The sequence below is a fragment of the Bombus huntii genome, chromosome 10 (genome assembly GCF_024542735.1).
Source record: "Bombus huntii isolate Logan2020A chromosome 10, iyBomHunt1.1, whole genome shotgun sequence".
NCBI classification, from domain to species: Eukaryota; Metazoa; Arthropoda; class Insecta; order Hymenoptera; family Apidae; genus Bombus; species Bombus huntii.
The window spans coordinates 11,831,320-11,845,530 of NC_066247.1; the positions used below are offsets into that span (position 1 = coordinate 11,831,320).

The following is a 14,211-nucleotide window of genomic DNA, read 5'->3' on the forward strand; positions in this document are numbered from 1 at the left end:
GAGAAAAGTATGCTGAAACCTCTCCATCAACGAAGTTTGGAATAATTATGATTCACAGAATTCTGATTGCAAAGAGCTGTTGCTAATTCAAAACCAGAAAGTTCATCATAAAGATCATACAACTGACGTAAAGTTCACAATTAGAAAAAACAAGAAAGCTTCTTGGTTTGACCTCTTATCTTCACAATTTATTTATTCGTGAAATTTACAAATTTTTCCAGTTCGTGCTGAATAATGTTGAATAAGCTAAACTTCTTGACGGCCTAACGTAATAAACGTTTGTCAAAGTGCTGTATTTGATTTTAATAAAATCATTGCACTATAGTTATAACAACAAATTATAATTGGTAATTATGAAGCATAAATGTTACGTGATACAGTAGAAATATTTTATACGGTAAAATTTTTATCCATTTCGCTTTTATGTGTTGTAACTTATGTGAAACATAACCTATATAAAAAACAACAAATTGTTTTGAGCTTTATGATCCAAGTTATAAACGAAAGAACATTTCACATTCGTAAATTAATACAACGTCATGAGACCTATTCAAAGGAGACAACAGGGTTTACAATACGGCATTTATTTGCTATGTATGCAAGCTCTAAACTATGGTATTGATAAAATTCCACCAGCTACTTTAATTACAATTATCGCACAGGTGAATAAATAATAATGTAATCTCTACATGAATGAAGTTGATAAATCAAAGTAATTATTATTTTATACAAAAAAGTAATCATTTTACAGGTTTTACTATATGTTGGTTTGATAAAAGTTCCATGGAATGCAGAGGAAGTATGCATATCAGCAATAAAAGTATTTAAATACCATGATTGGAATTCTTTCTTAATATCAAACTTTGAACATGGTTCAGATATGCACTTGTATTATAATATGGTATCTTTGATCTTGAAAGGTTCATATTTAGAACCTATGTATGGAACAATAAATTTTGTCATGCTATTAGCTATTCTTTCGTTTGGATGCAGTACTATGTATACAGGATTAGGCTATGCTTTAATGCAGTTAACAGGGGATTATGGATATTATACACAATGTGCTATTGGTTTCTCTGCTATTTTATTTGCATTAAAAGTAATTGTAGTTTGTGAAGAGTATGATAGAATTCAGGATGTTGGAGGATTTAGAGTTTCCAGTAAAATTGCTGTTTGGGTTGAACTAATTTTAATTCATCTGTTAGTTCCACAATCTTCATTTATAGGACATCTTGGGGGTATTTTAGTTGGTTGTTTATATTGTTATACTTTTATTGGTGAAATAGTTGATAACATGATATATGGCATAACTGGTACTCCTATTATACATGAAGAACAATTTTATAGAAGACGTAGTTCATTATTCAGGTAAATTGAAACTGTTATAAATTTCAAATGACAAGAGATATTAAATTATTATTATCAAGAACTCCAATGTTTATCTTAAAAAAATTCACCTAAAAGATTGTATAACTGGATATTGATTGACTGATACAACTTAAGTACCAAACAGCACATGCTTCCAACTTACACAAATCGTTGAATATATATATATATTTATGGATATTAAAACAGAATATTTTCTTTAATTGTATAAGTTTTCTTTTCAATCTAATGTCTGTTCAATAGTTTCTCCAGGCCGTAATAAAAAGAATATTAAAATTATTTACAAATTACATATATACATATACACATATAAAAAACTGTCAAGCTATATTTTAAATTGTTTAATATTGTAAATAATATTTATTACAATAGATAGAATAATAAATTAATTTTCTGTTAATTATATTGTTATCTTATTAACACTTTGTTTATACGAATTTGGATTGTATATATTTTTATGCATTTTATGATACATGAGAAAGAATTACATATGCAACAAAATTTAGTTCATGTATAACAGGTTATAAAAATTATCAGTCTACAATCTCCGTATATCTTTTCAATATATATATAATGAATTATAAACATAAGTTAATTTAATGATCAATTTTTTTTCCAAATATTTTATATAAAACTTGTATCAATTATTCACAGTAACACAATTAGCTGGATTTTAATATTTTATATAATTTGTACCATGTTACATTAGGTATTTTAGATTTTGCTTCTGTGTTTAATAATGATGCCACTAAAAATATATTGAGGTTAATCATAACAAATATAAATCAGCATAGAAATATATCAGTAAACAGGTAAACTTACAGATTGTCTGGTAATCCATTTTATATGGAATGTCATAAAATACGAAATATGTGCACATTCTTTGCAATAATGGTATATTTTCCTCAATGTTTCCACTTGTTAAATAAGACTTTATATAAGGTGTTAATTCTACAAAAAAATTGTTAAATATTGAAAAAATATACATTTAATATTAAAAACATATAGTACTTACCACGTTCCCAGCTATCCATAATATATGAAATGTTTTGTTTAATTGCAAGTATACTTTCTGTACCAAGCACAGGATTTTTGCTTTCTATGTAAGACTTTTTTAACATTTGAGATGAAACAAGTTTTATTTGCCATATGGAGAAGCTGTTTGGTTCTTTTTCAATAATTTCCATACTTTTTATTAAATTCACCCATAAAGGAAGGAGACTCACTTTATCTTTTATTACACATTCATACACAATTATAGCAAATGTGTGTAGAAACTGTTTTTCGAACTCTGTCATTTCGGAATGTTGTCCGTCATATTTACAGAAAGAATTTGCATCTTTTGAACAAGATAACGTTTCTACAATTTCCATTTTTTCATTAGAAGAATCTGATTGCTCATTCCAACTACCACTTATTCTTTCAGATGTGTTGCTCAAGCTTTGTGATAGGTACCCAGAACTATTTTTAGCTAAACTACCACAAGATTGCATCTTGAAGCTAATCTCAGTTTTAGTTTTATTTTGTTTGGGCCATTGTAAAAAACATTTTACTATATTTAAAATAGTTTTATCATTTGTAAAAGAAGTTACACATTCAGGACGAGCAGCCCACGCGATAACATTTTCTGTTGTTAAAGTTTGAGCAATTAAACTTCTAAAACCCTGAAACATATTTAGAAAAAAGATAATATTAAATGTTAATATGTTTATATACTTATATTTATGTACTATATGATGTAATCCAGAAGCCATCCTAAGTTGAGAAGCAAGGATTACAATAAATAATAAAGTAATAGTAATACTTTTAATTTGATATGAAGGACCAAAAGATAATTACATGAGGATCCTCTATATATGGTAAACAACCAGCTCTCTGTTTAACATCTAACGTTTCACACTTTTTGAGCATATTCTCAAGTTGTTGCCAGTTATGATCTTTTACAAAAATGATTTCCCAATATCGATCGTCTTTTAGTTCAATTTTTTTAATAGTACACAATTGTGGCAGTAAGCATGGTGCTTGAAGTATTAAATCTTGTCCATCGCCATCTTTTTCAGATTCGAATGTTAAATGCACTGTTGCATAGCAGTACTGACCACTATCAATATCTCTAGGTAAAATTACACGTGGTTCAGCAGCCAATACATATAAATGTCGTAGAGCTTGTAAATGATACCTAATAATTAGTAAGAATAATTATTAAGGTAAGAAGTCAATTTTTATAAATAAGCTATTATTCTATTATTAACCTGTTATCATTACTATGTGTTGGGAATTTTGGAAAAAGGGAAATTATAAGAGCAGCTACTGCACTAGGACTATTAGAAAGAGTATATTTCCCTCCTCCAAGAAAAAGTAGACCAAGAGCCATATGTGTTGCTAAATGAGATCCATATGTAACAACATTACTCGCAGGGCCCACACGAGTTCTTATGTGTCGACATATTCTCATAATCTATGCAATTTAGTATAAATAAGTTAACAAACACAAAAACATTACATAATTCATTAATGACTAATAATTCACGTATTAAATTTACCTCTAAGTTCCCTGTTCCAGCCATTACAACAGCAGCAGAAAGTAGGGTAACATTTAAACAAGTTTCAATGGTTGATTTTCCTGCTAGTTCGGCAATAGTTTTATGTGATAATGCCGTAAACATCTGAGCATAATTATATAAAGTTTTAAAAGCATTTCTATTGGCAGTCCCTGCAAATTTTAAACCCAAAGCCATACAGGCACCCGCAATTATATTGCAGTAAGCTTGGCTGTATTTTAATTAACATTAATTAGTATAAGGAAGATATTACGTTAATCTTATTAAATACAAGTATATTCTATATACTAACTTCATGGTTTCCAAATCTACATTCTGCCCTATTTCAGAAGTTGGTTTTTGTAATCTGTATTTATAAACAATGTTAGGAACGTGACTAGAAACCCAGGATTTGGTTGGTTCAATTTCATTCCAAAGAATAAGTGATTTTGCTAATATTCTTAATAGTAAGAAATCAGGTCGTACAAAATCTAATAAATATTGAGTATCAGGCGCTTGCATCCACTCTGCTACTGCTTTATTTCCTGTATCGAAATACATAAGACCTAGAGCTATAGTTGCTCCAGGACTTGTCACATCAATATTTATGGAATCACCTTCTCGTATTTGATAACTGAAATTATAAGAAAAAAGAAAAATATAAAATGTTTTACAAAATTAAATACAAAATGTTTACCTAGGTGATTTATATTTGTCTTTTTGTGCTCCTGTAAAAGGTCTAACATGTCCTCCAACCATGTAATAATGTAAAGTGTCTGGTATATTAGCTAAATCTGGCCCACCTCCACATCCTAATACTACCAAACCTAATGCAAGACCTGCTGCTAAAGAATAAGATTCTCGATCTATACAGTTTTTCATTTCAGGTCCTGGAGGTCTGCCTTTAAATAATTTAATTAATTTGGTAAAGTCATATACAACTACATGTTATAATTTTATATTGAATAGTTACCAATCTCTGATAATAAAGCATGTGAAATATGCCTATGAGCAGTTCCTTGGTACACTAAACCAACTCCCATCAATGCAGCAACCTGAACATTCTGTGGAACGTTTAATTCAATACTTGTCGGAGGTAACAGAGTTTCCACATGAAGAGATAATAATTTAGTCATAGAAACATTCATTGTACCACGGTGAGTTGCTGACAATCCTAATAGAAGTCCAACATTGGTAGCCTCATGACATTCAACTAAGTACTCATACATGCTATAAGGTGCTAAATTCTTCAAATGACCATTTAGACCAAGTGCCATTAAGAATCCCGAATGTTCAATACCAAATTCGCCCTGTTGTTGCTTATTATATACTATCCATGTAGAATCGATATTAGATGCATCTGGATGAATACGTAGACCTGCAGCTACACCATTATGAAATAATGGCCATAAATTCATATTTGGTGGGACATCTATGTGAGCTAGTTCTACAGTTGTTCCACGAGGAGGTGCTTTTCCTATACATATAAGGACATTTTACGATTGTTAAAAATTTTTAGAAATACGAATGCTATTGTTGGTTCGTACCAGTCAAGCAAAGTCGAGGAATTGGTAACTGCTCTGTAATAATAGGAGTTGAAGTTCTGAGTGTAAACATGCCTCTAGCTACTGGAAGTGCCATCGTTCTTGTGCATAGTGCATGTAAATGTTTCTCCTGTTCTTCTATAAATTCATGGTCACTTACATCTGGCCTCTGAACTATCGCTATCCTTACCGGTTTTGACGAATTTAGAAGTTTTCGAACTTCTGCTATTCTATGATCTTTGTTAAATCTCAACTTTAATACCTATATAACATCATAATTAATATGTGTAACAAGTAATACCTCCCGAATACATTTCGTATTTATAAATATTATCTAAACATACAGCATCATCAAATTCCATCCCATCATCTTGTTCAGGATCTTTAATCGAATAATTTTTTCCTTCATTTTCTAAGTGATTTAATACAGATGATTTTAAATGTTCGCCCAATGCAGATAAATCTTGTCGATCAACTAATTCGTACACTTGCATTGGCCAATTTGATGGAGGACGTTCTCTACACCTGTACATTATATCTTTTAACAGCAATGATATACCAGGAGGTAATGTTTCAAGATCTTTTTTGTTCATGCCTGAGAATAGAATATTTCAACTTTTAATTCATGATTAAAAATAGTGATATTTGAAGTATTAAAAACTTACCTAATTCATGATATAGTAATACTATTCTATCTATCGCAGAACATTCAATATTTTTACATATTTCTTTTTCGAATTTATTTCCGCTTTCTTGAAAATCTATACGACTTCCAACTGGTATTATATGCTTTATAAATCTATCGATTTCTAGCACAATAGGTTTATTTTCATTTGCTATGAGTGCTATTAAATAAATTATATTTTTCGTCTTTAAATTTACTTGACTTAAATAAGGGAATGGCGTCACTTCCATTCCATTTAACAAATTATTTAACGTTTCAAATATGTTTGGTGGTTTTAATGGAATATAATTCGGCATAGTAATCTTCTGCAAATCTGCTTCTTTCATTTGAGACACTGCATTTTTTAAGTAATAGACAGATTGAAAATCAAGAAAATAATGATGAGCATATACATCGAATTTTAAATCCAAGCTTAATTGGTACAATAATTGTGCAAGCAGATGTAAACTTTCTGACATTACACAATTCAGCTTCAATTCTTCATATAAAAGATGTAAAGAAAGAAGGACGAGCGGAAAATACGGAAATAAAATAGACTGCGTATTTATTTTTCCTGTATTGTTTGATTCTATAATATGTGGCACAGATGTTTGAATTATATTAGACGTTTTTTGTAGGCCAAGTATATTTGAAATAAAAATTTTAGAACTTCCATTTTTCATAAAATTCGTCATGTATTTCCAATCATCATTTGAACCAGAATTATTTGTTTTTTGTTTCTTTGATACTACTATAGGACTATTGCGTTCATTGAGTTGATCTTTTTCATTCTTCTGAATTAATTGTAACTTTTCTACTTCATATCCTAATAATGTAAATAAAACTACAAGAAAAAGATACCATTCCTGTTCTGATGAAAAATCTTGAGGTCCAGGAGCATTTCGTGCCCCATACCATTTTACCAATAATTGCATTGCTAAATCTTTTTGTAAAACACTTCTTAACGTTTGTAAACATTTAGTTACTGTAAAAAATGTAGAAAAAAATAATTTGCTATTAAATCAAATATAATTATAAACATATGTATGCTTACCCAAGGGAGAGGTACTAGATGTTGGTAACGTTATTCGAAAATAATTTTTACTCCCGTATTCTAAAGTAATCTTATTTCCGACAGCTTCTTTTAAAACAAGAAAATTATTCTCTATCAAAGAATTCTCTAACAAAATAGGTGGTCTTGCACAGTTACCACCTACAGGACTTAACAAGTGTAATCCTTCTTCAAATTTAATATCGTGAGAAGCAGCACAGTTTTGTGAAATTAACGAACTTCGTCGTGGAAATGGAGAACCTAATTTATGATTGATATTAGATAAAAAATAGTTATATCCGGTTAAATTTGGAAGTATTCCTGTTACATGTAATTTTCCAATACAAGTCACTCCTGAATATAATACCACTGCATTTGATAGATCCATTATCGCTATTATATGTAAACTCTGAAATATAAAATGGTACGTCTTATATTTTTATTCTAATAACTAAATATTATATTACGAAATGTTAGTAAGTACTGACTGGTATATTAACAGCACCCTTAGCTACAATGTTTGTTACCATGCCGAAAATAATTTGTTGTTGTTTATTTGTTTTCTCAAGCCTTACTAAAGAAAGTTGAGATCTATGTGGAACTAAGTAACATAAATAGTTCTGCCCCACGAAATCTGATGACAAAAAAACCTTTGACGCTCGACTGGACATAACATCCCTTAAAAAAATATTAATGTTTTACTGTTTGAACACACTAGAAAATATGAAAAAAATTTACAAGATTTATATGAAAATATTATATATACTTTGGAATTCCAACATTCTCAGTCCATACATGATCAAGACATATTTCTGGGTATAAAGGTTTACTTGGTGAAATAACGTCCTGTAATTGTATGTTACTACAGCTACCAAAAGGACTATTTTGTGTCTGATTTAATACAGAAGCCATTACTGTTTGATGCAACCTTGTATGATGAATGATAGAATTTGCAGGTGCTCCGAGTAATGGTGAGAAAGCAGAATGGGTAGGAGATTGACAACGTGAAATAGTTGCCATTGGACTCTGAGATCTTGAATGCTGCTGTTGTTGTTGAGATGGCGATGGACCTCCTGAGCATGTAGTAGTATAAGATGTTCGAGAACCAAATGGACTATTTGACATTCCTAATCCTATATTAAATTGCGGATTTGGTACCCCTAAAACGCAGATACGTATATTTTAAATGAAAATTCTAATTTTTCCAAATTAAACGATTTCTCTATGCGATTGTATTGTGTTTACCAAATATACTTAAGTGTCCCTTATTTGTACTTTTATTACAGGAAAGATTACTCCCAATGTTTAAAGGTGAAGCACTTGCAGATTGATTAAACATACTAGGAGTAGTATCACTATTTCCACAAACCATTTGACACTCTTCTGTTGAAGCTTTACGTATTTTATATACAGAATGTAACCCAGTCTTTGTATCATATATCACAGCCAAAGATGGTTCAGAACTAGTAAATACAATTTGTTGATTTGAATCATACATGTATGATATGTTTCCTATAAATCAAATCATATATTAATTATATTCTTTGACCTAAAGTATTATAGAAAAATTTGTAAAATTTATAATAATACCATGCTTAATAAGTACGGGACAAATTTCATCTAAAGGATGTGTAAGAGAAAATACCACTGGCAAATTTGTGTCATTATGTAGTTGTAATCTATTTCTTTCCAATGATGTATATCTACAAACATTGATCATAATATTATTCATGCACGTTTAGAACTGTTATTATACAAGCATTTTAAAGATCAAAAAATATACCTTGTTTCTGATATGGGAACTTGTGTTTTTTCCAACAAAATTCCATACCTTGTTGACCACACAGCAGATACCTAAATTATAAGATAAAAAATCTATAATGTAATTATAAGTCTTTAATTAAATATCATATTTAATTAAAATATTACCTGAAATTGTAAACTAGATACATAATCTTCTCCAAGATTGGTAAATACTTTAAGAGTATATGAATCAATTAAACAAATACATTCTATCGTTTTATCAGAATTATCTTCTTCATCTGTCTCTTTTCCTCTTGCTAAATGATCAGGTATATTAGTATGAAATTTACACCATAGTGCATGTTTAATGTCTGTTTCACAAGTATATGTTGTTTCTAATATCTTTGCAGTTTGATTGCCCTTTGAATGAATTGCAATTTTGCCTGAACAATATAATTCTTCTTCACCACATGTATCATTTTCACGCACAATCCAAAATTCCTTCTACATGTATATAATTGATGTATTAGAAGCTTTAAATATTCATTAATGCGAATAAAACCATTATATATACTTACTGGCAATGTATCTGAAATGTTTACTTCACTAAATTTTTGTAGCAAAATACTTTCTCCTTCAACTGTTTGATTGTTTAATAGTTGTTGATTAGTCACTGATTCAGGATGTCGTAAAATTATTTGTCTTCCACCAGGAATATATTCCTTTGTGTTACAGAGTTAGAATCATAATTTTTCAATATATTAATATATCAGTTTAGATTGAAAAAAATGTTCAATTTTAATAGAAAACAATACCTTACACAATTTAATTATATGTTTATTAATTATATTATAACCTAAAAAACATTTGACTTACCACCGGTTCTGAGGCGGCAATCATCTTTTCCTTAGTTTCATCCAGATTTGCAGAATCTAATTATTAAGAATTAGGTAAATAATATGATAGTATTTATTTTAGATTGTTTCTTAGAATTATTTGAAAATATTTGTGCAAATACAATGTTGCTAAACGTTGCGTCACTATGGACGTCGCCATATTCGAATATATATAAGTACATAACTACATAAACTTCATGCTATAATATATTGGATAAATATTTAACATAGAATTATATTTACTTAATAATGTACTTCCTTTATCTAAATGATAGAATCCTTTTGCGCTAATAATAACTAATTTAATCTTTTTATTATAAATTATATAATTATACATTTGATTATAAATTATAGTTAAGTTGTTAAAGTAAACAATATAAATATTACAATATTAATTTTACAATACTGATTATTAATTATAATTTATGATAAATAAAATATAGCTTTTAAAATAACTTAATTAATAAGTTAAATTATGTAAAAAATGATAACAATATCCAACAATCATGAAAATAATTATTACAATTATAAAAATGTTCTTATACATAAGTGAGTAAGAAGTAAATAATAAGATCTCAAACAACTAACTGACGTTCAATAATTCTATTATCGTTAGAAAAATATACAAACTCAAATATAAATATTTCTGGTACCTTCATAATAAAATTACTATTAAATATTTTCAAATTTTTAATATTTGCGGTTTTAATATATTGCAATTTTTTTATTGCATATGAAATTGTGGAATTTGCCATTGTTACCGCTTGATTATAAAATTTGACATAATCAGCATATTTGTAAAGAGTTTATAGATTTATTTTACCAAAGCATACATATTTACAAATACTTTGCAAACTTGTTACTAGAGATAGAAATTACATTATCTTCTTTATAACGATTATTTGGTTAACCAAAGCATTTCATTTATGTTTTAATAGAATAGTCTATTATTTTATTGTATTAAATATAATAAAATTATAAATAGTATAAAAACAAATATAATAACTTAGAAAGATGGTACTTTTATAAAAGAAGAGATTTTCATTCAAATCTACAAGTAATATAGTGTTTACTTTTACAAGTAAATTTATCTTGAAAAGTTAAAATGTATCTAGCATTGGAAATTTTTATGTACATTTCCAAGGAATCTTAATAAATAGATATCATTTAAAAATATAATAAAACTTTTATTTTAAAACTATGACTAAATAAATATTTGCATATTAAAAGTTTTACATAAACTTTCGAAGTATAAAATAAATCATATTACACTGTTTTTGCATTACGTTTCTTTTTAATTCGTTAAATACGACATTTTATGATCCCTTGGAATATATTTTCATTAAAAAAGAACAGTTAAAGCAACAGTTTCTTAAAATTGCAGTATTAAAAGCATTCAAAGAGCATGGTAAATACGGTACATGTCGATTTTTGTGCCGACTGTGCCATTATTTATGTGTTGTACTTAAATTATTTGACATAACATCATAAATCTTCCTAAATTAAGTTCAAAATGTTTTACGATGAATTGCTCTAATACCATCCTCTTCATATTCTCTTTTACTAACCCACATCTTCTTGAAAGTATCTAAAGAAGCTAAAATAGAACCTCCAATCCAAGTACTATATAATCGTTCTTGAGGAGCTGATATCTATATTAAAATTTAAACATTCTTAACAAAAGAATATCGAGTTGCAAATAGTGTTTATTGCACGTTATACATACCCTAATTTTTATATCTTTCGGTGCCATTTTACGAATCTCGGATAGTAATCTATCACCAAATCCCTAACATACAAGATACACATATTTGATGTTTATAAAATTTAATTTGATATGTATTAATATGTATATATTAATACATGAAAAATATTTCATTAATTTTATACTTACGCGGAATAATGTAGATCCTCCTGATAAGACAATGTTTTGGAATAATACCTTTCTTAGATCTAAATCAGATTTCTGAATGGAATATGTTAATACTTCATGAAGTCCTTCACATTCTTCTCCAATTAAGTCTGGTCTAAAGAGCACTTCAGGAGCTCTAAACCGTGCTGGTCCAATCTATTGCAAATAAATACCATACTCTGCATACATTACATAATAAAATTTTTCATATAAATTTAAAATATATTGATATACACATAAATTGTATAAGTAACAACTAATTTTAAAGAAACAACATATATTATTACCTCTAAGTAACTTCCATCAGGCAATATATATTGGAATTTTTCTGTTTCAATAGTTTCTTCTTTTTGAGGGTTACTAGCAAGATAGCATGCTCTTTCTTTAATTGTTCTAACAATTTCAAATTCTGCTGTAGTTCTGAAATTAATACCCTCTTTACGTAGAAGAAGCCGGAGGTGCCTTGTGACATCACGTCCTGCTATATCAACTCTCATAATACTATGAGGCATAGCAAAACCTTCATAAATAGGTACTGCATGTGTGACACCATCTCCAGCATCTAAAACTACTCCTGTAGTCCGCCCTGTGGCATATCTTTAAATTGAATTTAAATAATGAGAATGTTATTAACCGTTTAATGATATTGTACAAAAAATACAGTTTATTAAAACTGAATACCTACAGACTAAGAACAGCTTGCATTGAAACAAACAAAGCTGGAACATTGAATGTATCAAAGAATATTTCTGCAGCTTTTTCCCTATTTTTTCTTGGATTAAGCGGTGCTTCTGTTAACAAAACTGGATGTTCTTCACTAAATGTTGCTAATTGATCTTTACTATAAACATAAGACCAAATTCTTTCCATGTCATTCCAATCTGTAACAACTCCATGTTCCATTGGATAACGAAGAGATAAAAGACCACGATGTTCCTCTGCTATTGGGCCCACAAAAAGATCTCCTTCTAAAGCACCAGCCATAACCCGTACGTGTTTGGGTCTGCCAATACTGCAAAAAATTATTAATATATGCAGGGTGTTTCAGAACACATGGACATAACTTCACTTAAATGAACGCATATTGAATTCAACACATTAAAATAACAAAAACAGTTCATATAAACATATGACCCTGTTTCTGAGTTACAGCCAAATTTCTGTTTTCCAAAAATTCTTTTGATAGACTAAGTTCTTTATTTGTTTACAAATAACATTCAATATATTATGTACGATCTTATAAATATTCTACAACACTCTGTATTATGTAAACATTCCCTTTTAATGTTCCCAAATCAATTCAATCGTATCATTCATAATAGCAGTATATCTATTGAGTGCCTATATTTTATAACATCGACAATAATGGCAAATTATACAAATACAGAAATGGCAGATAAACATTTAATGTATGACCTTGCAGAATGCTGTGCTGAGACATCTATAAGCTTGTATTCATGCCAAAAGTGGTTATTTTGTGCAATTTCTGTAAAGTCAGGTAAATAATTGATATAATACAAGTATGGCTGTATCGTGGAAACAAGATCATATCGAGCCATGTTGATATGAGCTTTTTTTCTTATTCTGAAGTGTTAAATCCATCAGTGAAGTTGTGCCCACATATTCTGAAACACCTTGTATAATTAACACAGTACATTAGGCAAACTAAAAAACTATAGAACAATATAAATCTTGAGAACTCAAAATACTTGAAATTATCTTACAATCTACTGCCTGTCAATAACCTCCAAGCAAACAGAAAGCTGTCAAGAATATTAATTAAGTGGTAGCAGAAGATTTACTTACTAGTTTGGAAATCTGCATTTTGGTATCTGATCGCCAGCAAATCCTGCTTTAATTACACCAGAACCCTAAAAAAGGAAATAAAAAGATCATTATAACATTATCATTGAATATCATTATCGATTTTAAACTACAAAAATTACTGTATTTCTATTAGGTCACCAGTTTTATTAGATATAACCTATTTGTATAATAAAATATTAATAACAGAAATGACACGAAAAAATGTAAGAAGATCACATAATATATCACAATATTCATAGCTTTAAAGAAAAAGAGAAAAATTTTGAGCGTTGCTTAGGAGCCGACATTATGGTAGAATTGAATTTGACACACTGATTTAAAGAACGTAAAATTATTTGAAGACTTAGATATTTTGATATATTGCTTACATTATCGATAACTACGGGTTGATTAATTATCACATCGTACGGTTCCATAGTTATCTAAAAAATCGTACTATTTTATGTAAGAACTTTGGAAATTCACAACTGTAACCCCACAGTTGCACACCTATTCTCTGGTGAGTTTTGGAGAGAGTTATTGACAGCTTAGCGAAATAAAATTACTTGTTACTAGTCACAAACAGGTTTGCCAATTGTTCATTCAATTTTTCTGACAAGTTTCAAAATACATATTTAAATGTGATCATTCTTATCGATTACTTATCGT

General features: G+C 28.8%; 3 protein-coding genes across 6 annotated transcripts; 1 reads left to right on the plus strand and 2 right to left on the minus strand.

The window, feature by feature from the left end:
• The first annotated feature begins 28 nt into the window (after window positions 1-28).
• Window positions 29-1,786, plus strand: LOC126870369 (rhomboid-related protein 4-like). The gene is made up of 2 exons (XM_050628019.1): window positions 29-662; window positions 752-1,786. The coding sequence occupies exons 1-2, from the start codon at window positions 540-542 to the stop codon at window positions 1,370-1,372; spliced, it is 744 nt and encodes a 247-aa protein (XP_050483976.1). The 5' UTR covers window positions 29-539; the 3' UTR covers window positions 1,373-1,786.
• Window positions 1,713-10,843, minus strand: LOC126870354 (anaphase-promoting complex subunit 1). Of its 3 annotated transcripts, XM_050627971.1 has the most exons (21): window positions 9,805-10,843; window positions 9,507-9,650; window positions 9,115-9,432; window positions 8,969-9,039; window positions 8,776-8,888; window positions 8,431-8,697; window positions 7,952-8,345; window positions 7,674-7,863; window positions 7,189-7,594; window positions 6,136-7,119; window positions 5,815-6,065; window positions 5,474-5,732; window positions 4,900-5,403; window positions 4,624-4,828; window positions 4,240-4,560; window positions 3,930-4,158; window positions 3,639-3,844; window positions 3,226-3,565; window positions 2,402-3,050; window positions 2,209-2,337; window positions 1,713-2,134 (listed from the first exon to the last, which is right to left on the minus strand). In XM_050627971.1, the coding sequence occupies exons 1-21, from the start codon at window positions 9,826-9,828 to the stop codon at window positions 2,049-2,051; spliced, it is 6,090 nt and encodes a 2,029-aa protein (XP_050483928.1). In that variant the 5' UTR covers window positions 9,829-10,843; the 3' UTR covers window positions 1,713-2,048. The 3 variants fall into 3 exon arrangements, with proteins under 3 accessions (XP_050483928.1, XP_050483929.1, XP_050483930.1); XM_050627972.1 differs by lacking the exons at window positions 8,776-8,888; window positions 9,507-9,650; window positions 9,805-10,843 and having other exon boundaries at window positions 9,115-9,279; XM_050627973.1 differs by lacking the exons at window positions 8,776-8,888; window positions 8,969-9,039; window positions 9,115-9,432; window positions 9,507-9,650; window positions 9,805-10,843 and having other exon boundaries at window positions 7,952-8,031; window positions 8,114-8,345; window positions 8,431-8,579.
• Window positions 10,844-10,990: 147 nt separating this feature from the next.
• LOC126870367 (actin-related protein 1) lies at window positions 10,991-14,096 on the minus strand. 2 transcript variants are annotated; one of them, XM_050628015.1, is made up of 7 exons: window positions 13,932-14,096; window positions 13,543-13,607; window positions 12,422-12,748; window positions 12,024-12,333; window positions 11,719-11,892; window positions 11,551-11,613; window positions 10,991-11,476 (listed from the first exon to the last, which is right to left on the minus strand). In XM_050628015.1, the coding sequence occupies exons 1-7, from the start codon at window positions 13,977-13,979 to the stop codon at window positions 11,333-11,335; spliced, it is 1,131 nt and encodes a 376-aa protein (XP_050483972.1). In that variant the 5' UTR covers window positions 13,980-14,096; the 3' UTR covers window positions 10,991-11,332. The 2 variants fall into 2 exon arrangements, with proteins under 2 accessions (XP_050483972.1, XP_050483973.1); XM_050628016.1 differs by lacking the exon at window positions 13,932-14,096 and adding an exon at window positions 13,683-13,867.
• Between the last annotated feature and the right edge of the window lie 115 nt (window positions 14,097-14,211).

What these genes read in the sequence shown, in the direction of transcription:
- LOC126870354 (XM_050627971.1), bottom strand. Translation starts at nt 9,828, where the DNA reads ATGATTGCCGCCTCAGAACCGGTG. An exon ending in ATTACTATATCATGAATTAG is followed by an intron (nt 6,066 to 6,135) that starts GTAAGTTTTTAA and finishes TTCTATTCTCAG; the next exon opens with GCATGAACAAAAAAGATCTT. An exon ending in GGATGGAATTTGATGATGCT is followed by an intron (nt 5,733 to 5,814) that starts GTATGTTTAGAT and finishes GATGTTATATAG; the next exon opens with GTATTAAAGTTGAGATTTAA.
- LOC126870369 (XM_050628019.1), top strand. Translation starts at nt 540, where the DNA reads ATGAGACCTATTCAAAGGAGACAACAGGGTTTACAATACGGCATTTAT. An exon ending in TAATTACAATTATCGCACAG is followed by an intron (nt 663 to 751) that starts GTGAATAAATAA and finishes ATCATTTTACAG; the next exon opens with GTTTTACTATATGTTGGTTT.
- LOC126870367 (XM_050628015.1), bottom strand. Translation starts at nt 13,979, where the DNA reads ATGGAACCGTACGATGTGATAATTAATCAACCCGTAGTTATCGATAAT. An exon ending in AACCCGTAGTTATCGATAAT is followed by an intron (nt 13,608 to 13,931) that starts GTAAGCAATATA and finishes TTCCTTTTTTAG; the next exon opens with GGTTCTGGTGTAATTAAAGC. An exon ending in GAGGATCTACATTATTCCGC is followed by an intron (nt 11,614 to 11,718) that starts GTAAGTATAAAA and finishes CTTGTATGTTAG; the next exon opens with GGATTTGGTGATAGATTACT.